Genomic DNA, 24034 nt, shown 5'->3' on the forward strand with positions numbered 1-24034 from the left:
TTTGTCTCTTTTTACAGACTTTTATAGTCTATTTTGTCTGATGTAAGTACTGCTACCCACCCTTCTTTTGACATCCATTTGCATGATCTCCTTCCCCTCAAGACTTTCTTTCTTTTTTTTTTTTTTTTAAAGATTTTATTTATTCATTTGCGAGAGAGACAGATAGAGAACAAGCAGGGGGAGAGGCAGAGGGAGAGGGAGAAGCAGACTCCCTGCTGAGCAAGGAGCCCGATGCGGGACTTGATCCCAGGACGCTGGGATCGTGACCTGAGCCGAAGGCAGACGCTTAACCATCTGAGCCACCCAGGCGCCCTCCCCTCAAGACTTTCAATCTTCATGTGTCTTTAGGTCTGAAATGAGTCTCTGGTAGGCAGCTTACAGATTTTTTTTTTTTTTTATCTGTCACACTATGTCTTTTGAGTGGAGCATTTAGTACATTTACATTGAAAGTAATTATTGATAGATCTGTATTGCCAGTTTGTTACCTGTTTTGTGGTTGTATTTGTAGCTTTTTTTCCTGATTCTTCTTTTTCTTTCAAGGTTTGTTGGTTTTCTTTAGTGATATGCTTAGATTCTTCATGTTTTGCTTATCTATTACTGTTGATTTGTCTTTACCATTTGATTTATATATAACATCTTCTGCATACAGCAGTCTATTTTATGCTGATGGTCATTCTTTACTCCTTCCCGCCCCTCCATGTTTTCGGTATATGCTGTCCTAGTTTACATCCTTTTATTTTACTAATCCCTTGACTGACATTTACAGAAATACTTTTACTGCTTTTGTGTGTTTTTTACTTTTCACACCCTAACTTATCATCTTTCCTTTCCACTGAAAGTGTTCCCTTTAATATTTCTTCTACACTGGCTTAGTGGTCACAGACTACTGTAGTTTTCGTCTGGGAAACTCTTTATCTCTCCTATTCTGAATGATGGCTTTGCTGGATATAAAGTATTTTTGGCTGCAGAAGTTTCCCTTTCAGCACTTTGAATATATCATGCCACTCCCTTCTGGCCTACAAAAATCTAATACCCTTATGGGCTTTCCCTGTGTATGTAGGTCTTCTTTTCTTTTGCAACCTTAAAATTCTTTTTTTTTTTTTTAAGATTTTATTTACCTATTCATGAGAGACAGAGAGAGAGAGGCAGAGGGAGAAGCAGGCTCCCAAGGAGCAGGGAGCCCGATGCGGGACTCGATCCCAGGACCCCGGGACCACGACCCGAGCTGAAGGCAGACGCTCAACCACCCGAGCCACCCAGGCGCCCACAACCTTAAAATTCTTTACCAGTATTTCTTGACATTTTAATTACAGTGTGTCTTGCTGTGGACCTCCTTGGGTTGATTTTGTTGAGGGATCTCTGTGCCTCCTGAATCTGAATTTCTTTTTCCCTCCCCAGATTTAGGAAATTTTCAGCTATAATTTCTTCTCTTCCCCCCTTTATCTTCTTCTGGGATCCCAGTAGATGCAAATGTTACTATGCTTGATGGAGTCACTGAGGTCTCTAAGTCTATTCTCTATGCAGTATTTGTCTCTCATCTGCTTAGCTTGACTGCTTTACATTACTCTATCCTCCAGGTCACTAATACATTCCTCTCCTTCCTGTAGCCTACTATTTATTCTATCCATTGTAGTTTAGTTTCATTTATTGAGTTCTCAAGGGTCTCACTGATGTCCTTCATTCTTAAGTCCAGTGAGTATCTTTATGATCATTACTTTAAATTCTCTAACTACTTCTGTTTTGTTTAGGTCTCCTGTTGTGTTTTTGTCATGGTCTTTCATTTGGGACATACTCCCCCTGCTGCCTCATTTTGTCTAACTCTGTTTCTGTGTGTTAGGAAACTCAGCTACATCTCCTCTTGAAAGCAGTGCCCCTGCAGTGTTCCCTGTTCACCAGGACCTGGTGCTTTAGAGGGGTCTCCTATGTGTGTTGCCTGCATCTTGCTATTGTGTTGGAGTAGCTTTTCCTTTCAGTCCAGACTCTGCACTGACTCTATTGCTATCTGTGGTGTGAGAGAGACCCAGGTAGGCTGGCTCTGAAGGGGAGTGACCATAGGAGAGCTCAGGGGTAGGGTGGTGGTGTTAACAAAATTTGCATTGGGGAATCTGGCCTAGGACTAGTGACCCAAAGTGTGGTAATCGCCAGGGGCATAGTGTACATTAGCAGCAGTGGCCTGGGGTAACTCAAGCAGCTGAGGTGGCCATCAATGGACACATGGCAGCTGGGAGCCTATGGTGGTAGGGCATGGCATGCACAATGTCAGCAAAATTTGCACTGGGCCACTAGTCCTAGGCTGATCCCCCAAAGCAAGGTGGCAGCCAGGGATAAAGTGCACAGGAGCAGCAGCGGCTTCAGGTGTGCAGCAACTGAGCAGGGCATGCATGAGCTGCTAGTCCTAATCCAGATCCCCCAAAGAAATGCAGCGGCCACAGAGGCACAGCGCATTAACAGAATTTTTGCTAAGCCCAGGCCTGAGGCCAGCCGGCTTGGCGTGGGCAAGTCCTCAGGAGAATACAGGGGTGTGGTACACTGCTAGCAGGTTGGGTAGCAAGTGTCTGTGCAGCCCCGTGTCCCACAGGTGGCCCTCTGTGCTGGGGGGTGGGGAGGAAAATGACACCTGTCAGCTCCTTTGTTCCCAGAGAAGTCCCCCAACATGCTCTGAAATCAGTATAAACAGATCTCCCTCCCGTTGTGCAGGCTGTCGCTTCTATGTTGCCTCTCCTTGGGCTGCTGTCACTTTAGGGGCAGGCTCTGGCTATCACTTGCCTAGCACTGAGGTGGCTGACTTTTAAAGCTCCAAATCCCACTGGTTATACAAACTCACAGAATTCAGCCCCTCTGGTTTTCAAGGCCAGACATTACAGGGATTTGCTTGCTCTGTGTGGGCTCTATGGTGCTTTCTCCTTTCCATGACCACAGTTCCATCCTTCCAGCAGCTTCCAACCACTGTTTCTGCCCTTCATAACCTCTCAAGTGTGAGTCATGGAGTTTGTTTTGTGAGTCTTCAGATCACTCTCCAGTTTACAGACTTGGATATGAGTGATATCTAGTTGTAAACATGGGCTGGGTGAGCTTAGGGTCCTCTTATTCTACCATCTTGCACTGCCTCCCCCATGAGTCACCTAGTTTCTCAGTGGAAGCATATATTTGTGGATAATGTTTGCGTTAGCTTTGGCTTGCAGAAAACTGTATTGGGGGGAAAATGTGTAACTCTAATGGCAGCAGTTTATAGGGTCACGCTGCCTATGATGCTTTCTTGCTGGGCTGGTAGTTGGAGCTGGCTCATCATGCGTGTCTTCTGTGTTGCAATAAGATATGCATTAATGTGTTAGCGAGGGATGGAAGGTAGGTATGTAAAGGACGTCTTGGTTGCGGGAACAGCTGAGGAATGACTGTTGGGCAGGTGGAACCAACCATTCACAAGGTGCCTGTGGTGATTCTGACCATCATTTTCTCTCCAGCAGAACCAGGGACAGAATTGCGGCCATGGGGCCATTCCTGCCCAGTGACCTTTTCCAGTACCCAGTTCCTCGAACAGTATGTGCTGTGTGGTCACCTTCCTCAGATCTTCCCAAGCTCATACGCAGGAAGCCCCATCCCAATGGAAGCTCCAAACTGCTCAAGTGAACAAGCAGACGATGGAGACACAGAGGGGAGACTCCGGCTGAGTGGGGTTTCCAGGGTGCTCTTCAGACCCTCTCAGGACCGGCCAGTAGACTGGGTAGAACGCAACAGAGCTGGGCATCCTGAGGAGGCAGGCCTTGCAGCATCTGAGGCAACCATGTGTGGAAAATACAGACTGGGACTTGGTACCAAATCTAGCTTCTTGAGCCTCCAGAAGCATCATGTATGCCCTGAATGTGGCAGAAGCTTCTGTCAGAAGTCAGACCTCACCAAGCACCAGAGGACACACTCAGGGGAGAAGCCTTACAGCTGTAGGGAGTGTGGGCGAGGCTTCGGCCGCAAGTCCTCCCTCACCATCCACCAGAGGAAACACTCAGGGGAGAAGCCTTACGTGTGCCGGGAGTGTGGGCGCCACTTCAGGTACACGTCGTCACTTACCAACCACAGGAGGATACACTCTGGGGAGAGGCCCTTTGAATGTCAGGAGTGTGGGCGAGGTTTTCGCCAAAAGATTGCCCTCATCCTGCATCAGAGGACACACTTGGAGGAGAAGCCCTTTGTGTGTCCTGAATGTGGGAGAGGCTTCTGCCAGAAGGCATCGCTCCTCCAACATCGCAGCTCACATTCGGGCGAAAGGCCCTTCTTGTGCCTTGAGTGTGGGCGTGGCTTCAGGCAGCAGGCACTGCTCCTCAGTCATCAAGTCACACACTCAGGGGAGAAGCCTTATGTCTGTGCTGAGTGTGGGCATGGCTTTCGCCAGAAGGTCACCCTTGTCAGACACCAGAGGACGCACACAGGAGAAAAGCCTTACCTGTGCCCAGAGTGTGGGCGTGGCTTTAGCCAGAAGGTCTCCCTCATGGGACACCAGAGGACACACACAGGGGAGAAGCCTTACCTGTGCCCGGAGTGTGGGCGTGGCTTTGGTCAAAAGGTCACCCTCATCAGACACCAGAGGACGCACACAGGGGAGAAGCCTTATCTGTGCCCGGAGTGTGGACGTACCTTTGGCTTCAAGTCACTCCTCACCAGACACCAGAGGACACACTTAGAGGAGGCGGCTGATGTGTATGGAGTATGTGAGCAAGGACTTGGCCAGAAGTCTCACTTCACCTCTGACCAGAGGGCACACGCGGTGGGGAAGCCATGTGTGTGCAGTGAATGTGGGCGAGGCTTCGGCTTCAGGTCAGCCCTTATCAGACACCAGCGCACCCACTCAGGAGAGAAGCCATATGTGTGCAGGGAATGCGGCCGAGCCTTTAGCCAGAAGTCTCACCTTCACAGACACAGGAGGACCAAGTCTGGCCATCGCCTCCCACCTCAAGAGCTGCTCTCCTGACCTTTCCTTTCCTCTTGAGTGTGGAGATGGCAGAAAGCACTAGGAGATGTTCCACTTTCCTCAAATGCAGTGGAGGAAAAAATGTGTTCTTTCAGTGATTGGAAGATAGTTGATTTATGGTTTACTTTATGTGCTAGCAATGTGTTTTAATTTGCTAGGGCTGCCATAACGAAACACCACAAACTTGATGGCCAAAGAACAATTTTCTCACAGTTCTTGGGACCGGAAGTCCAAGATCAGTGTGTGCACTTTGGTTTCTACCGAAGCCTCTCTCCTCCGTTGGCAGAGGCCTACATCCTTACTGTGTCCTCGCATGGCCTTTGTGCACTTCTTCTAAGGACAACAGCCTTACTGGGTTAGGGCCCCACTCTATCACCAAACGAGGTCACACTGTGGGTTCTGGCTTCAACATAGGAATTTGGAACAATTCAGTCCATAACAGCCTCCTGGACCCCCAAAATTCATGTTCTTCTCACATCCACAGCATGTTCTTAACAGCTCCCAAAGTGTTGACCCATTCCAGCATTGAGTGTGTCCAAAATCTCATGTAAATCAAGTGTGGGTGAGGCTAGGGATATGTTTCATCCTGAGGCAAACCAGACAAGTTACCAAAGATGTAGAATTTGCATTCCCTTTCCACAAGGGGAAACAAGAAAAGATTGATGGGTCCCAAACACATCTGTGACCTAGCAAGCAAATTCTATTAGGTTTTACAGGCTTGAGAATAATGTCTGGTAGGATGCTTTGCCCTCTGGTCCTGCTGAGGTGGCAGCAGCAGGCTGGCAGCAGTATGCAACCCCCTGAGACCATGGAGGCATTCACCCTCCAGGCCCACCACAGGAATGTCAGACCAGCTGATCTGTTTCACTGTCAGGGTCACTGTTTCCTCCTCTCGGTGGGTAGCAGCACAGAAGTCTGACAGCTGGCCTTTGCTGTGTCCCGTCTGTACCATCCTTAGTACAGCCTCGTAGTTCCCACTGAGCATCAGCTGGTTCCAAACTAATCTCTTTATCAAATGACTGTCCAACAACACCACTGGTATTCTCTCTAGAACAGGCTTTCTCATTTTCACAATATGGATAGGCTAAGAATTCTCAAAATCTTCCAAGTTCTGGCTCCTTTTTGCTAAACAGTTCCTTCAATTTACCTCCCTCCTCACATATTTCTAGGAGGAGCAACAAAACAGGTATACCTTTCAACACCTTGCTTAGAAATCTCCTCAGCTAAGAATTCGTCACTTCTGTCACCTAAGATTTTGATCCTCCACTAAACACTGGAACACAACCCAGCCACATTCTTTGCTGCTTTATAATCAGGATTTCCTTTCCTTTAGTTTCCAGTAACGTTCCACATTTCTGTCTGAGGCCACAGCAGAATCACTTCTAATTCCCCTTTTCCTACCATAGTCTCCTTGAGGCAACCCTGGCTTTCTCCAGCAAGCACCTCTAAACTTGTCCACCCTCTACCCACCACCCAGTTCCAAAACCACCTCCATAGTTTTTCATATTTATAGTAGCACACCACTCAGTACCAAAACTGTATATTCTTTTACCAGGGCTGCCATAACAAAATCAGAGACTGGAAGTCCAAGATCGCCCTGACCTACTGAACTTTGCCTGCTGGCTGGCAGGTGGCACCTTCTCCTCATGTGGCCATTCCCCTACACATGTGCCAGAGAGCAAGTGAACTCTGGTGTCCCTTACTCTTGTAAGATCTGGGCTCCACCCTTACAACATAATTTAACTTTCAATACTTCCTTAGGTCCTGGACCAAATACTGTCACATTAGGAAAGGGCTTCATCATGGACTTTTTTTGGGGAAAATTTAGTTCATAACACTGCCCTCTGGACTCCCCGAATTCCTACCTGGCCCTCAACTCCTGCCATAAAGGGTCCTGATCTTTTCTTTCCCAGGAGTGTGAAGCCAGCAGGAAGCACTGGGCGGTGCTGCACTTTCCTGAAGTGGAATGCAGGAAGCATGCTGGTCCTCTCAGTGGCCAGGGGTGTGTGTGTGTTGTGGGGGGGGGGGGGCGGGGTGTTGGACACACCTGCTTTCTAAGCCCTCCTCCACACCCAGGTCTGTTTAATAAACTGCTTCCTTACAAAGCTGAACCTGATCATATACCTCATTCCTTCAGCTGTCAAGAATCCCATGGTCCTGAACCTCAGGAGACATGGAGGGTCACTGTCTATTTGTTCTTAACTGTGGCCCTGTGTGTGGGGAGGGCCCTCATCATCACCCTTTCTTAGGTCCTCCAACAATGCCAGTAGAGGCATCTTCTTGTACCCCCAGCCCTGCATCCTGTTAGCCACACCCATGTACCAGTGATCCAGCCTGAGGACTTGGGGCCTTTCTTCCATGACCCTCCCTAATCCTCCAGTCAGAGGAGCTAGAGCACCTGTCTTTATACCCAGTCCAAAGTACTGTCCCTTTAGCCTGCCTCTCACTTTTGGATCCCCAGAGCCTGACAAGTGTCCAGCCCAGGATAGGCCTTGTCCTTTTCCCCAGGCCCAGAGGTTTTTCCTGGCTTAAAATCCAGAGGCAATAAAAGATTAATACACACACAAAAAAACCCAAAATTTTACATGTCAAAAATATCAAAAGTAATACCAAAAGACAAATTTCCTTCCTTCTGGAAGGAAAATCTAACATATTTCACAAATAAAGTGTTAATATCCCCATTTTACAAGAACTTTCAAAAATCAAAAGACCAGAAATGCCACAAAGTGGGCAAGAGACATGATCAGGAGTAAGCATACAAATAAGTGCAGTCTGCTGCTTACAGGAGAATGCCAATGGCCAACTGGTAACATTTTTTTTTCCTCCTACTAATATCTCATTATCATAGTGTTTTTATCAAAGCTATGAAATTAACTTTAGGACAGCACTATTGGGAACTATTCAGATTTTCCATTATTGTCCTTTTTGTGATCTAGGATCCAGTCTAGGAACCCATATTGCATTTATTCTCATGTCTCTTTAGCCTCCTCCAACCTATGACAGTTCCTCTGTCATCCATGACCTGGACACTTAAAGAGAGCTGGTCAAATATTTTATAGAACCTCACAGTTTGGAATTGTCTGATATTTTCTCATTACTAGATTTGTATTATAGATTTTCTAGAATACCACAGAAGTGAAATATCCTTACTATATCATATCAAAGGGTACATGATACCAACAAGATTTATTCATGGTGATGTAACCTTGGTCACTTTGTAAAAGTGGTGACTACCAGGACTCTCTACTATAAACTTACCATTTCTCTTTCCATACCCCATTAGTTGGAAGTAATCTGTAAGTCCAGTCCATACTCCAAGACAAGGGAATTAAGCTCTATCTCCTGGAGAACGCACCTTGTAATTAGTGCTTCTTACATCCCCCACCCCACAGAACAAAGTGGCCCAGTGCTTTATGGCTCCCAAACTACCAAAAGACAGCCCAGGTAGGTCCATTCCTCCCTGGATGGAACAGAAGTCCTGCTGACACCAGGTGAGCCCAGCAGCACCAGCAGGTGGGAATGATTAAGGGAAATGCTTTCTTTTCTCACAGGGTTGAGACTCCCCTCCCCTACCTAGACCCAACATAGCCAGGGAGGGTTGGTCCTGCCACAGAAACACCTGTTCCAGGAAGTACTCTTTATCTCTAGAGACCTGAGATTCCCCATCTAGATGCAAGACACTTAGCTGGGTGGCACCAGCAAGGACATCCCTGCTAAACTGCCCAGCCCCAGAAGAGATCCATCTCCCTTACTGGCAGACAACAGGTTGCCAGGGGGCACTGGAAATGGGGATCCTGACACATTAACAGCTCAGCCTGTGAAGCTTTTGCTTCCCTTTTGGGCCAGAGCATCCCTTCCCCTATCTAGAGACACCAAGCAGCCTGTTTTTGGAGAACTCCTTCCACACTCCCAACACCAGCCAGAAAAAGTGGAAGGAACGGTGGTACCAAATAAGCCAAGTAGACCTAAACAGCATTGCAAGAGTTCTGAAAGCTATACTGTCATTGGATCATGGGCTGTGATCTGGGAGCTAACCTAAAAACAGGGTGACTGCCTCCTAAAATCAAAGGTTTAAATATGACCCAGAGTCTCTTAACAGCTAAATGTGCAGAATGCAATAGAAAGTTACTCATCATACCAAAAACCAGGAAATCACAACTTAAATGAGAAAAGATCATCAACTCACACCAACACTGAGATAAGTTTGATGCTGGAACTATTTGACAGGGATATTAAAGCAGCCATCATAAAAATGCTTTGAGCAATCACAAGTTCTCTTGAAACAAATGAAAAAAGTACAAGATCTCAAGAACAAAAAACAAAAACAGAAGTTACACCAAAGTTCAACTGAAAATTATAGAACTAAAAAATAGAGAATTTAAAAGCTCATTGGATGGGCTTAATGGTAGAGTTGATATGACAGAAAATGTAATTGTAGAATTTGAGGGCAGATTAATAGAATTTAGCAAATCTGAACAATGGAGAAGAAAGACTGAAAAAAAAATCTTTGCGACAAGAACAAAAAAAGCTAACATTTGTGTTGAGTCCCAGAAAATGAGAAAGGAAGTAGGATTGAGAAAATACTTGAAGAAATATTTTGAAGAAATGACCAGAAACATCCCATATTTGGCAAGAAACAAATGTGCAGATTCAAGAAGCCAAGTGAACACCAAATAACATAAATCGGAAGAAGTCCATACTAAGACATCATAATTAAAATTCTGAAATCTAAAAACAAAACAAAAAAACCTTGAAAGCAACCCCAGAGAAATGTCTCATTACCCATAGGGGGACACCAATTCAAATGACAGCAGATTTCTCATGAAATCATGGCAGTCACAAGGACGTAGCATAACATTTTTCTTCCAAGTGCTGAAAGAAGACTGTTAACTGCAGACTGAATATCTGCCAAAACCATCCTTCAAAAATGAAGGCAAAATTAACAAACACATTCCCAGATTAAAGAAAACTAAGAATTTGTTGCTAGCAGACCTGACCTTAAAAAACGACTAAAAGAAAGTTCTTCAAACAGAGAAAATAATAAAAGAAATACTGGAGCATCAGGAAGAAAGAAAATACCATGAAAAGAGCACAAATATGACTACATAAAACAGGCCCTCCTTCTACCCACGTTTTTAAAATTACATGTGATGATTGAAGCAAAAGTTATACTATCACCTCATACTCTAGACAACAATGTTTAAAAGTGGGAAAAGGGCCCTAAACAAAAATAACATTTTCACACTTCAAATGGTAATATACTGATAGACTGTGATAAGGACTTATGTGTATTGTAATACCCAGAGCAACCACTAAGAAAACTATACAAAGAGATACACTAAAATACATGAAGAATGAATCCAAATGGAATCTTATCAAATAACCCACAGAAAAGAGAAAAATGAGACCTAGAGGAAACAAATTTAAATTCAGTAATAAAATGGCCCACTTAAGCCCTAACACATCAGTAATTAATTACCTTAAGACTGGTTCTAATTACACCGATCAGAAGACAAAGGTTGTGAGGGTGGATTTAAAAAAAACTCCCCAACTATACACTGTTTATTAAGTTCAGTGACATAGGTAGATTGAAAGTAAAAAGGGTGGGAAAATATACACCATGCAATCATTAATTTTAAAAAGCATAAGTTCCCATATTAATATCAAATACAATAGACTTCACAGCAAAGAAACTGACCAGAGACAAAGAGGGGTGTTACATAATATAGGAATCAATGCACCAGGATGGTATAACAATTCTGTGAATGAACCAAATAACAAATATGCATGAAGCAAAAACTGATAGAGCTGAAACAGATTTTGAGAAAATTCGTCATTATTGCTGAGTTCTCAGCAACTGAGAACTACAGAACAAAAATCAACAAGGATGTAGTAGAGCTGAACACCATAATCAAGCACCAGGATCTGACATATATATCACTCCATCCAAAAACAACAGAATATGTTTGTTTTTCAAACACCAGTGGAGTATTCACCAAGACAGTCCATATTCTGGTCCATAAAACACACCTCAACAAATTTGAAAGAATTAATAAAGAGTATATTCTTTACAGTCGAATCAAACTAGACATAAGTAACAACAGGAAAATTTACAAAGACTCTGAAATTTGACAACATCATACTAAACCATGGGTCAAACAGGAAGTTGTTTCAAAGGAAATAATTAAAAAATATATTGCACTGAATGAAAATGAAATACAACATCTCAATCTGTGGGATGCAGCTAACGCCATGAGGAGGAAATATAGCAGTAAATACATCATACATACAAAAATGTTTCAAACCAGTAACAAATTTATACCTAAAGAAACTTCAGAAGTAGAACAAACCCAAAGGAAGCAAATGGATAGAGATAATAAAGAGGAAAGATCAATGTAGTTCATACAGAAAAATAGATAAATCAAAGGAATAAAATGCTGTTTCTCTAAAAAGTAAAATAAGCTTGACTAACCTCTTGTAAGAATGACAAAAATTAGAGCAAAAACACAAATTATCAAAATCAGGAATGAAATGGGATATCACTACAGATCTGGTAGCCATCAAAAGGGTGGTAAGGGAGTGCTATGAACAATTTTACTACTCTCATGAATTCTGTATCTTTGAAGAAGTCGACCAGTTCCTCAAAAACCACATCCCAAAACTCTAGATCAAACAGAGTGTTTACATAACCACTAAGAAAACTGAATTCATAATATAATTATTTTTATACATGGTTAGGTTCTGTTTGCTAATTTTGAGAATTTTTGTGTGCATCTTCATGAGAGATAGTGGTCTGTAGTTTTATACTCTTACATTTTCTTTGTCTGCTTTTGCTATTAGGTTAGTATTGGCCTCATAAAATAAGTTAGGAAATGTTCCTTCCTCTTTTCTGGAAGAGACTATATAACCCTGGTATTAATAATCCTTCTTCGAATGTTCAGTAAAATATTCCAATGAAACCATCTGGGCCTGGAGATTTCTTTTTCAGGAACTTTTAAGATCTACTACTGCTCTTGTGCTGAATAACTTTTCAGACCAATAAGTAGTACTTCAATAATTGTACATAAACTCAAAACTTTACCAAAAAAAGGAAAAAAAATGCTTAGGCCTCATAAGCACCACATTTCCAATAAAGTGCAGTGGCCTTAGCTATATCTCCCAGGGCTAGAGCTGAAAGCCACAAGGGAAGTTTGTGTGGTGGTGTGTTTTGGGGGATCAGAACAGAAAATGGGCCTTTCTTATTCCAAGCAACTGTGGTGCTGCTTCTGTTCCATATGGAAACAAAAAACTCCAATCACCTTCTTTTTTAAAAATGGTAGAAAGATGGGACACATTTTTTTTTCTATTAAATCCACACAATCTTTTGGAGGCTCTGAAGGCCTGGCCTATGGTTGGCCCAGCTGAGCATAGAATGAAGGGTCTATCTTTTCAGTCTGTGTAAGAAGATTCTGGTTTCCTCAGCAAACCACTACTTACTCTTGGGTCTCCTGGAAGGGATAGGGTTTTGCAATCAGCACCATCCCCTCTCTGGTCTCCTGGCTCCATTCCAGAAGGAACCAGACTGAAATGTGCTAGTAACTCTCAGAAGAATTGCTCCAGGAAGAGAAGAGGCAGCACAAATGGATACATGACTCAGGATATCGGAGACCATGTTTTCTGTGTACATACCTGCAAGCCAAGCACATGACTCATATTTATTCTATCCAAGGGACAGATATTTGTCATCCTTGAAACTGGTAATAATATCTACCATTTAGGGTTTTGTGCATTTTTGTTTGTTTGTTTTTTAAGAAATAAGTGACATAACGTAGAATGTTCAGGGTACAGAGGGAAATCAAATATTAGAAACTCCCCATTTCCAACTAAAGCTCTTCTATCACAACTTCTAAAGTAAAAATAGGGTTTTTTCCCCCTTTCATAAAACATCAGGATCCCTGAAATAGAACACATTGTACTAACATATATGCCCACTCCCAGCACGGGAATTCTAGAAAATCATACAATTTTAATGTATATAACTTATCTTGAAAAATAAAAGATGAACAAAAATACAAAATGAACATCTGGGGGCTGATGTTAACATTTCCTAGACCAAAATACAATAAAATTACAAATAAGAAAAAGCCTCTTATGCTTAGAAAACTAAACAAAATTCTATTAATTCATGTGTCAAGAAATGAAATCATACTGGAAGCCTAATAACGTTTATAACTTTATAACAATGAACCCAATATATATCATAAATAGAGAACTAAAATGTTAAAGGAAAATCAATAGCCAAGATACCATTATTTGACACTAATATTGGAAGTAAATGAGCATTTCACTCAGAAAGTTGGAAAAATAAGTAAATGCTCAAGGAAAAAGAACATAAAAAACAAAAGTATTTAATGGCAGAAACTAAATGAAAGAGAAAGCAAAGAAACTTCAGTGTATTAGAGTTCTCCAGAAAAATAGAACCAATAGGTGTGTGTGTGTGTGTGTGTGTGTGTTTATTAAGGAATTGGCTCATATGATTAAGGCGCTGACAGATCTGAATCTGCAGGACAAGCCAGCAGGCTGAAAACTCAGTGAAAAGTATGCTTGGAAGCACAAATAAACAACAAAATACAGAGATAAATTCAGATATAAAGAATAAACTCGTGATTCCCAGAGGGGTAAATAGGCAAAAAAAAAAAAAAAAGCAAGTAAGCATGCTTAGGGCATAATTTCTTATCTGGGAAACCTCAGGTTTTGGTGTTATGGCCTTGAACTCACTGGATGAGGCTTACCCATACTTCTAAGAGTAATCTCTACTTAAAGTCAACTGATGGTAGATGTTTTAACTACATCTACAAAATGCCTTCACAGAAATACCTAGATTTGTGTTTGATTAAATAAGTAGGTACTATAGTCTAGCCAAGTTAACACATAGAATTATCCATCACAGCCCACCCTTTGTCAACTTGACACCTATATACATCTCTTTAAACCATACTTATTCTCCAAATAAAGATAACAAAGTCATACTTCTGCCTAATGTGATACAACTTTGTAGGGAAATGTTAGTTCATTTTTGGTTGTACAGAGTTCATTGGTCATGTAGTTGTAGCTGGTATTTATATCTAGCTTATTCCACTACCCATTCTGTATTCTCTTTGCCCTCAGTAAGCTCTTCAGCTCATGGTTCTTTGCCAGATGAGGTGTCCCAAACTTTCATTTCTCAATGGGCCATTAGTAGTTCTGCCTGATTTGTAATTTTCCATTGACTTTAATCACAGGACATGAGAGATGTCCTAGGGTATCTCCTATGTTCTGGACACTCTCCTTCCTTAACTCCACTGTGTAGTAGCAGCCCAATTTCTCCTTAATATTCAGGACCAATCACCCCTACCACTACAGTGATCTCTTTTTTGCCTATTGAGAGACATGAGGATCTGAAAGTGGCTGGGGGAGATGGAGTCTCAATTTCCAGGTCAACAGAATTATTGTTGTCTCCTGGTAGAAGCAAAATTTTTCTAGAGGATCTCTATGGCTAATAGTGAGTAGAGCTACTCCCATTTCCACCCCTTGATTCCTGGACCAGTGAATCCTGACTGTGGGAGAAACAACATTATATACTGAAGGCAGATTTAGAGCATATACAGCTGCTAGGAGTACACTGCACCAGCCCTGCAAAGTACTGCCACCTAGGCTGGCACTGTAAATGAATTTTCAAAAGGCCAATTCACTTCAGGCAACTACTTCAGGATTGTGGGGAAATGGTAGGACCAGTGAATTCCATGTGTTAGCCCATTCACATTCTTTATCTGCTGTGAAGTGAGTTCTTTGACCAAAAGCAATGCTGTATGGAATACCATGAGGGTGGATAAGACATTCTGTAAATCCACATATGGTAGTTTTGGCAAAAGCAATGCATGCACTGAGGACAAAACCATATCTAATAGACTAAGTGTCTATTCTAGTAGAAACAAAGCACCAATCCTTCCATGATGGGAGACAGGATTTGCAGTCCTCTGGTTTCCACAGGATTATGTTATTGTTTTGTTTGAGTAACTCTATGGGCTATTAGGGAACTGAAACCTAGTTCTCATGAATAAGGCACTGTACCTAGTCTCTGATAAGGAGGGTTGTTAGACAAAGAGAAGAGTGGAGAGAACTTGCCAGTATGCCATTTGAAGTCCTGATGGCTTCAAATATCAAGGCACATAATGCTGAATTTTATTCAAAGAAATTATAGCCAAAAACTTCCCAAATCTAGGGAAGGAAATGGACATCCAAATCGAGGAAGCTTAACAGAATCAAGTTAGTGGAATCCAAAGAACTGCACACCAAGAAGCATTATAATCAAATTGTCAAAAGACAAAGGATTTTAAAAACAACAAGAAAAAAGCAACTTCATGAATAGGGTCCCCCATAAGATTTTGAGCAGATTTTTCAGTGGAAACCTTGCAGGCCAGAAGGTAGTGGGACAATACACTCAAAGCACTCAAAGAAAAAAACTGCAAACCAAGAACACTGTATGTGGCAAAACTATCCTTCAAAAGCAAGGGAGAGAGAAGGATTTTCCCAGATAAACAAAAGCTGAAGTTGTTCATTCACCACTAGACCTTTCTTACAAGAAATGCTAAAGGGAATTCTTCAAGTTGAAAGGAAAGCATGCTAAACAGCAACAGGAGAGCAAATAAAGGTATTATACTCACTGGTCAAGGTAAATATGCAGAAAAATACAGACTACTGAAATACTGTAATAGTGGTGAGAAAATCAATCTAATATAGAATAGACAAAAATAAAAATATATAAATATGTTAAGAGATTCACAATATAAGAAGATATAAATTTTGACATCAATAACTTAGTTGTGTACAGGAAGAGAAGTAAATGTATAAAGCTTTTGTATACAACTTTCTATCAAAACTAAACCTAGAGGGAGGAGTTAAGATGGCGGAGTAGGGAGACTCTGAGCTTGCTTTGTCCCTCAAACACAGCTAGATCAACAGGAAACTATTTTGAACTAGGAATACAATCTGAGGATTAAGAAAACAAACTGCACAACTGGAGGGAGAGAACATGGCAGATGCGAGGTTCAGAGTGGTGAATTGGGGAAGAGGAAAGTCGCAAGGCAGCGAAGGGGAGGGAACCCTTTTTGTGGAGCAAAGTCAGGGAGAGAGCAGGAGAGAGTGCAGCACATAGGGTTTGCACAATAAGCCACAGTGAGGGGATCCCCTAGGGTCACACTAGGAGAGAAGTTCCCCTTCCTGGAGCACATTTGGGAGAGTGTAATTTGCCTCTCCAAAGACAAAAGGCCAGCTGGGAGCCATTGAGTGGAGTTTAATAGCAGGGAAAGAGATGTGCAGAGAGATCAGATAACCTAGTAGCAGTTTTTTGCTATGAGCCACAATAGATTTAAGCCACCATGTGCACACCGAGTGGCTGCTTTTCTGGGACAGAACTGACAGAAAGCAGTGACACACGCAGACTGCAGATAACTTGATTGCAGAGTTTCACTGTGTGCCACAATAGACTCAAGCTGCTGTGTGACTGCTCTTCCAGGACAGAACAGAGTAGGGGACTGAGGCGTGCACAGACGATGGATAACTCGGTCACAGCTTTTTGCTGTTCATCACAATAGAATCTAGCCACCATATGCGCACTGTGCAACTGCTTTTCTGGGACAGGATGGTGCCGGGTGTGCCACAAGGCTCTCCTTCAGAGGAGGGAAATGGATCCATACGTTGTCAGGCACTATAAAATTTAAGAGTTTTGAATCCTAGCCATTGGCCAGAGATAATATACAGCAGATCTGTGGTGCCGGACATGCTGACGGCCCAGGCACAGACAGGTTAAGGGCAGAGATCTGACAAAAACGCGGGACACAGGAGACTATTCACTTTTCTATGAGGGCCTCCTGAAGAGTGGCAGCCACGAATTGCCCTCCCCAGGGACAAGAGGGCAGGGTGACGCCATCTTCCTCCTTCATCACCTCTCCCACCGCCTGCCCACCAGCACAATCAGACTTCAAAGAGAAGCACAGCACCTCCAGTGGAGGCTGGACTCGCTTACACCAAACTCTGCCCCCCCTGCACCTGGCAGGGTCATCTTTACAAGGGCAACACTATTTATGAGCCAGCCCAGAAGAACACTCCCTCATAAGACCAACACAGGCCCCTGCCATGTACCAAGTCTACCGATTAAAGAGTGCTACAAAGCATGTGAGCTTCAGTTTTGGTGGAAATAGGACCAGGGTTTCTTTTTCATTTTTTAAAGTTTTTCATTTTTTCAATTTCTTATTTTTTAATCTTTTATTATATATGTGTACATTTTTCTTTTTTACTTTTTTTGGTATCAGGCTTATAATTTCTTATTCACTTCTTGGTTTGTTTCCTTCTCTTATTATTTGGGTCAGGCTTTTGATTTTTTTTTTCTTCTTCTTTCCTTACTCTTTCACCTTCTTTCTTATTCTTTAGAATCAGGCCTATCGTTTTTTGTTTCTTTGCTTTTTTGTTCCTTTTCCTTTTCTCTGGTCTTGGATCAGGCTTTTTTTTTTTTTTTTTCTTTTCCAAGCTTATCTTAACAAATAAAGTAAACCTAGTTAATGGTTGAAACACTCCCCAGGCAAGGAGGAACTCTGTAGAAGATGGACCACTGGGAAAGAGCAGCCAAAACTCAACAGCAGAGTGCACACAGCATACACCAGAAACACTTTCTGAAGTGCCAAGCCCTGGACAGTGAATGACCTCTTTTTAATATAGCATTACTTTGAGGTGCAGGAAACATAACAAGCTTTCATAACACTCAAAATATAGAAACTTAGCCAAAATGACAGGAAGGAGGAATTCTCCCCAAAACAAAAGTCAGGAAGATATCACAGCCACGGACTTGCTCAAAGCAGATATAAGCAATATATCTGAAAAAACGTAGATCAATAGTTATAAGACTACTAGCTGGACTTGAAAAAAAAAAGCATAGAAGACAGCAGAGAAACACTTGCTGCAGAGATAAATGATGTAAAAACTAGTCAGGCTGATGTAAAAAATGCTATAACTCAGATGCAAAACAGACTGGATATAATCACTGCCAAGGATTGGAGAAGCAGAAGAGATGAGAGTGATATAGAAGAAAAAAATTATGGAAAATAATGAAGCTGAAAAGAAGAGAGAAAGAAAATGATTAGATCATGAAGGTAGACTTAGGGAACTCAGCAATTCCATAAACCAAAATGATAATCTGTATCACAGGAGTCCCAGAAGAAGAAGAGTGGGAAAAGGGGGCAGAAGGTTTATTTGAACAAATTATAGCTGAGAATTTCCCTAATCTAGGGAGGGAAATAGGCATTCAAGTCCAAGAGGCACAGAGAACTCCCCTCAAAATCAACAAAAACAGGTCAACACCATGACATATTGTAACGAAACTTACAAAATGCAAAGATAAAGAAAGAATCCTGAAAGCAGCTCAGGAGAAAAAATCCTTAACCTACAATAGTAGGCACAAAAGGCTGGCGGGAGACCTGTCCACAGAGACCTGGCAAGACAGAAAGGACTGACATGATATATTCACTGTGCTAAATGGGAAAAATATACAGCCAACAATACTTTATCTATAAGGCTGTCATTCAGAATAGAAGAGAGAATTTCCAGGACAAACAAAAACTAAAGGAATTTGTGAACACTAAACCAGCCGAGCAAGAATGTTAAAGGGGACCCTTTGAGCAGAGAGAGAAACGAAAAGTAACAAAGACTAGAAAGGAACAGAAACAATATACAGGAACAGCAACTTTACAGGTACTACATGTAATACAATGGCATTCAATTCATATCTTCCAGTATTCACTCTGAATGTAAATGGACTAACTGACCCAATCAAAAGACATAGGGTACCAGAATGAATTAAAAAAAAAAAAAAAAAAAGACCCATAGATAATTTGCCTATGAGAGACTCATTTAGACCCTAAGACACCTCCGGATTGAAAGTGAGGGGGTAGAGAACAATTAATCATGCCAATGGATATCAAAAGAAAGCTGGAATACCCATCCTTATATCAGACAAACTAGATTTTAAACCATAGACTGTAATAAGAGATGAAAAAGGACACTATATAATAATAAAAGGATCTATCCAATAAGAAGACTTAACAATTGTAAATATTTATGCCCCTAACTTGGGAGCAGACAAATATATAAACCACTAAAAACAAAATTAAAGAAACTCAGTGATAATAACACAATAATAGTAGGGGACTTTAACACCCCACTCACAGCAATGGGCAGATCATCTAAGCAGAAAATCAACAAGGAAACAAGGGCTTTGAATGATCCACTGGACCAGATGGACTTCACAGATATATACAGAGCATTTCATCCTAAAGCACCAGAATACACATTCTTCTCGAGTACACATGGAACCTTCTCCAAAACAGATCACATACTGCGTCACAAATCAGGTCTCAACCAGTACAAAAAGACTGAGATTATACCATGCATATTTTTAGACCACAGTTCGTTAAATTTTGAAGTCAACCACAAGAAAAAATTTGGAAGGACCACAACCACATGGAGGTTAAAGAGCATCTTCCTAAATGAATGTCAATCAGGAAATTAAAGAAGAATTTTAAAAATACATGGAAGCAAATGAAAATGAAAACATGACAGTTCAAAACCTTTGGGATGTAGCAAAGGCGGTCCTAAGAGGGAAGTATATGGCAATACAGGCCTTCCTCAAGAAACAAGAAGCATCTCAAATATTCAAGTTAACCTTACACCTAAAGGAGCTGGAGAAAACAGCAGATTAACCTAAACTGAGCAGGAGAAGAGAAACAACAAAGATTAGAGCAGAAATCAATGAAATAGAAATTTAAAAACAAAACCAAAACAAAACAAAACAAAAACAGTAGAACAGATCAATGAAACTAGGAGCTGGTTTTCTGAAAGAATTAAGGAGATCGATAAACCCCTAGCCAGACTTATCAAAAAGAAAAGAGAGAGGACCCAAATAAATAAAATCATGAAAGAGATCACAACCCAAAGAAATATAAGCAATTGTAAGAACATATCATGAGCAACTATATGCCAACAAACTAGGCAATCTGGAAGAAATGGATGCATTCCTAGAGACATATAAACTACGAAAACTGAAAACAGGAAGAAATAGAAAATCTGAACAGACCCATAACCAGCAAGGCAATTGAAACAGTAATCAAAAACCTCCCCAAAAACAAGAGTCTAGGGCCAGATGGCTTCCTAGAGGAATTCTACTAAACATCTAAAGAAGAATTAGTACCTATTCTTCTGAAATTGTTCCCAAAAAACAGAAGTGGAAGGAAAACTTTCAAACTCATTACCTTGGTCCCAAAACCAGATAAAAACTCCAACAAAAAGAATTACAAACAAATATCCCTGCTGAACATGGATGTCAAAATACCCACCAAGATACTATCCAATAGGATCCAACAGTACACGAAAAGGATTATTCACCACAACCAAGTGGGATTTATCCCTGGGCTGCAAGGTGGTTCAACATTCACAAATCAATCAATGTGATACACCACATTAATAAAAGAAAGGACAAGAACCATATGATCCTCTCAATAGATGCAGAAAAAATCATTTGACAAAATATAGATCCTTTCTTGATAAAAACTCTCCACAGTGTAAGGATAGAGGGAACATACCTCAATATCAAAAAAGCTATATATGAAAGACCCATAGTGCTTATCATCCTCAACAGGAAAAACTGAAGAGCTTTTCCCCTAAGGTCAGGAACATGACAGGGATGTCCCCTCCCACCATTGTTGTTCAACACAGTACTGGATATACTAGCCTCAGCAGTCAGACAACAAAAAAGAAATAAAAGGCATCCAAATCAGCAAAGAAGTCAAACTTTCACTCTTCACAGATGACAAGATACTCTATGTAGAAAACCCAAATGACTCCACAAAAAATTTGCTAGAACTGATACAGGAATTCAGCAAAGTGGCAGGATATAAAAATCAATAGACAAAAGTCAGCTGCATTTCTATACACCAACGACAAAGCCGCAGAAAAAGAAATCAAGGAATCCATCCCATTAACAACTGCACCAAAAACCATAAGATACCTAGGAATAAACCTAACCAAAGAGGGAAAGAATGTGTACTCTGAACACTATAGAACACTTATGAAAGAAATTGAGGAAGACACAAAGAAATCCATGCTCATGGATTGGAAGAAAAAATATTGTTAAAATGTCTGTGCTACCCAACGCAATCTACACATTCAATGCAATCCGTATCAAAAAAATCACCAGCATTTTTCACAAATCTGGAACGAACAATTCTAAAATTTGTATGGAACCAGAAAACACCCTAAATAGCCTAAGTAATGTTGAAAAGGAAAACCAAAGCTGGAGGCATCACAATTCCAGACTTTGAGCTGTACTACAAGGCTGTAATCATCAAGACAGTATGGTACTGGCACAAAAACAAACACATAAATTAATGGAACAGAGAACTCAGAATTGGACCCTCACTCTATGGTCAACTAATCTTCAACAAAGCAGGAAAAAAATATCCAATGGGAAAAAGTCTCTTCAACAAATGATGTTGGGAAAATTGGACATGCAGAAGAATGCAACTGTACCATTTTCTTACACCATGCAGAAGAATGAAACTACCATTTTCTTACCATACACAAAAATAAACTCAAAATGGATGCAAGACCTAACTCTGAGACAGAAATCCATCAAAATCCTAGAAGAGAACACAGGCAGCAATCTCTGTGACCTCGGCCACAGCAACTTCTTGCTAGACATGTCTCCAAAGGCAAGGGAAACAAAGGCAAAAATGAACTACTGGGACTTCATCAGGTAAGAAACTTTTGCACAGCAAAGGAAACAGTCAACAAAACTAAAAGTCAACCTACGGGAGAGAGAGTCCAAGATGGCAGAGGAGTAGGAGACCTTAGTTTCGTCTGGTCCCAGGAATTCAGCTAAATAGCTATCAGATCATTCTGAACACCTGCAAACTCAACCAGATATCTAAGAAAATAGCTGCAACTCTACAAATAGAAAAGTGACCACTTTCTGCAAGGTAGGAGGTGCAGAGAAGTGAATCTGAGGCAATATATGGGAAGATAAACCATGGGGGGAGGGAGCCCCTGTCAGCCAGCTATCAGAAAATGATATAGCAGCAGAAAGTCAGCTCCGGTGAGGGACGTCCCTTCCTGAAAGGCACTCAGGTGGTGAAGCAGGGCGGAATCCTAGGTGGGAGAGTGTGGTGTCAGGATCCTCAGGGTCATATGAAGACGGGGGTGCCTGAGTGTGGCAGAGTTCCCAGGCATCAGGGCGGGGAAAGCCAGCTGCAATCAGTGAGCCCAGGAGTGGGCTCTCAGCTTGGGGTTGCCATAAACTGCGAACCATGGCACGGTCAGGCGACTGCTCTCTGAGCAGGGGCCCAACAAGCAGCAGAACCAGTGAGAACCCCCTTCCTTCCCTGGGAGGAGTGGTGCAGGTACGCACCGCAGGAGTCTGCAGGGTTTGGAGACTTGAAATGGGGTCGCGTACCTGAGATACACTCAGTCACAGGCTGAGTTAGCACAGAGTGCAGACAGAGACTAGGGAGACAGGAGTGATTTTTTTCCTGAGGGTGCACTGAGGAGTGGGGCCCCGAGCTCTTGGTTCCAGGGCTGGAGTTTGGGAGGTCGCCATTTTCATTCTCATCCTCTAAAGCAGGGTGGGAAGCCTTCAGAGAACAAAAGCCATATAGAGCAATCTGGAACAGATTACTTAGCCTGGCCCCCTGGCAAAGGTGGTGCAATTCTGCCCAGGGAAAACACTCGAAAATCAACGCAACAGGCCCCTCCCCCAGAAGATCAGCAAGAACATCCAGCCAAGACCAAGTTTACCAATCACTGAGAACTGCAAAACTTCAGCACTAGGGGAATATAGCATATAGAACACATGGTTTTTCCCCATGATTCTTTTTTTTTCCCCAAGATTTTATTCATTTGACAGAGAGAGCACAAACAAGGGGAGTGTCAGGCAGAGAGAGAGGGAGAAGCAGGCTCCCCGCTGAACAAGAAGCCTGATGCAGGGCTCAATCCCAGGACCCCGGGGATCATGACCTGAGCCAAAGACAGACACATAATCAACTGAACCACCAAGGTGCCCCCACAATTCTTTAACCTTTCAATTTTAATTTTTTTCTCTTTCCTTTTTCAACCAATTTCTTATTTTATCAACTTTTAAAAAAATATTTAATTTTCATTTTTACAGTTACATTCTATTCTTTCATTGTATTTGATTTATATTGTGTATATATGTGTGTTTCTACTGTATGGCCCTGTTCTCTTCACCTGTCTGATCATATTCTCCTTTTATCTTTTTCTTTTTGTTTTGTTAAAGTCTTTGTTAATTTTCATCTTTATAGTTACATTCTATCCTTTCATGTATTTTTTATTTTTGTATATATATGTTTTTCTTTCTTTACAGTTTTGAGATACAGTATCTTCTAACAAACTGACCAAAATACACTCAGGACATAACGTATTGCCCTGTTCTGTTCACCTGTTTATGTTCCTTCTTTTTTCTCTTTTAATTTTCATTTTTGCAGTTACATTCTATCCTTTTATTGTATTTAATTTTATTTTTGTACATATATGTTTTCCTTTCTTTACAATTTTGGGATCTAGTTTTCTAACAAATGGACCAAAATATACACAGGATCCAGTGTATTGCTCTATTCTGTTCACCTGTCTGATTATATTCTTTTTTTTTTGGTTTCGGGTCTCTTCTGATTTGTTTCTTGTATATTTCTCTGGGGTCACTGTTGCCATTTTAGTATTTTGTTCTCTCCTTCACTTATTCTTCTTTGGGACAGAATAACAAGACAGAAAAACTCACCTCAAAAAAGAGAACAAGAGGCAGTACTGACTGCCAGGGACATAATCAGTATGGATATAAGATGTTGGAACTACAGTTCAGAATAATGATTATGAATATACTAGCTGGGCTTGAAAAAACGATAAACGTAAAGGCATCCTGTGTTCACAGATTGATGTAACATTCTTAATATGTCAGTATTGCCTACTAAATGCAATCTCTTTCAACACTGTACAGATTAA

General features: G+C 41.5%; 1 protein-coding gene across 8 annotated transcripts in view; it reads left to right on the top strand.

Moving 5' to 3' along the window:
* ZNF169 (zinc finger protein 169) overlaps positions 1–7242 on the top strand; it is a 67914-nt gene extending 60672 nt beyond the window's left edge. For 7 of the 8 annotated variants that reach the window (XM_032397796.1, XM_032397803.1, XM_032397802.1 and 4 more), the window contains one exon: positions 3462–7242. In XM_032397796.1, the coding sequence (XP_032253687.1) occupies positions 3462–4960 (1499 nt within the window). In that variant the 3' untranslated portion in view covers positions 4961–7242. The remainder of the gene's footprint in view (positions 1–3461) is intronic. The other variant, XM_032397798.1, reaches the window with a different exon arrangement.
* The last annotated feature ends 16792 nt before the right edge of the window (positions 7243–24034 follow it).

The sequence above is a fragment of the Phoca vitulina genome, unplaced genomic scaffold (genome assembly GCF_004348235.1).
Source record: "Phoca vitulina isolate PV1807 unplaced genomic scaffold, GSC_HSeal_1.0 scaffold104, whole genome shotgun sequence".
Classification (NCBI taxonomy): Eukaryota; Metazoa; Chordata; class Mammalia; order Carnivora; family Phocidae; genus Phoca; species Phoca vitulina.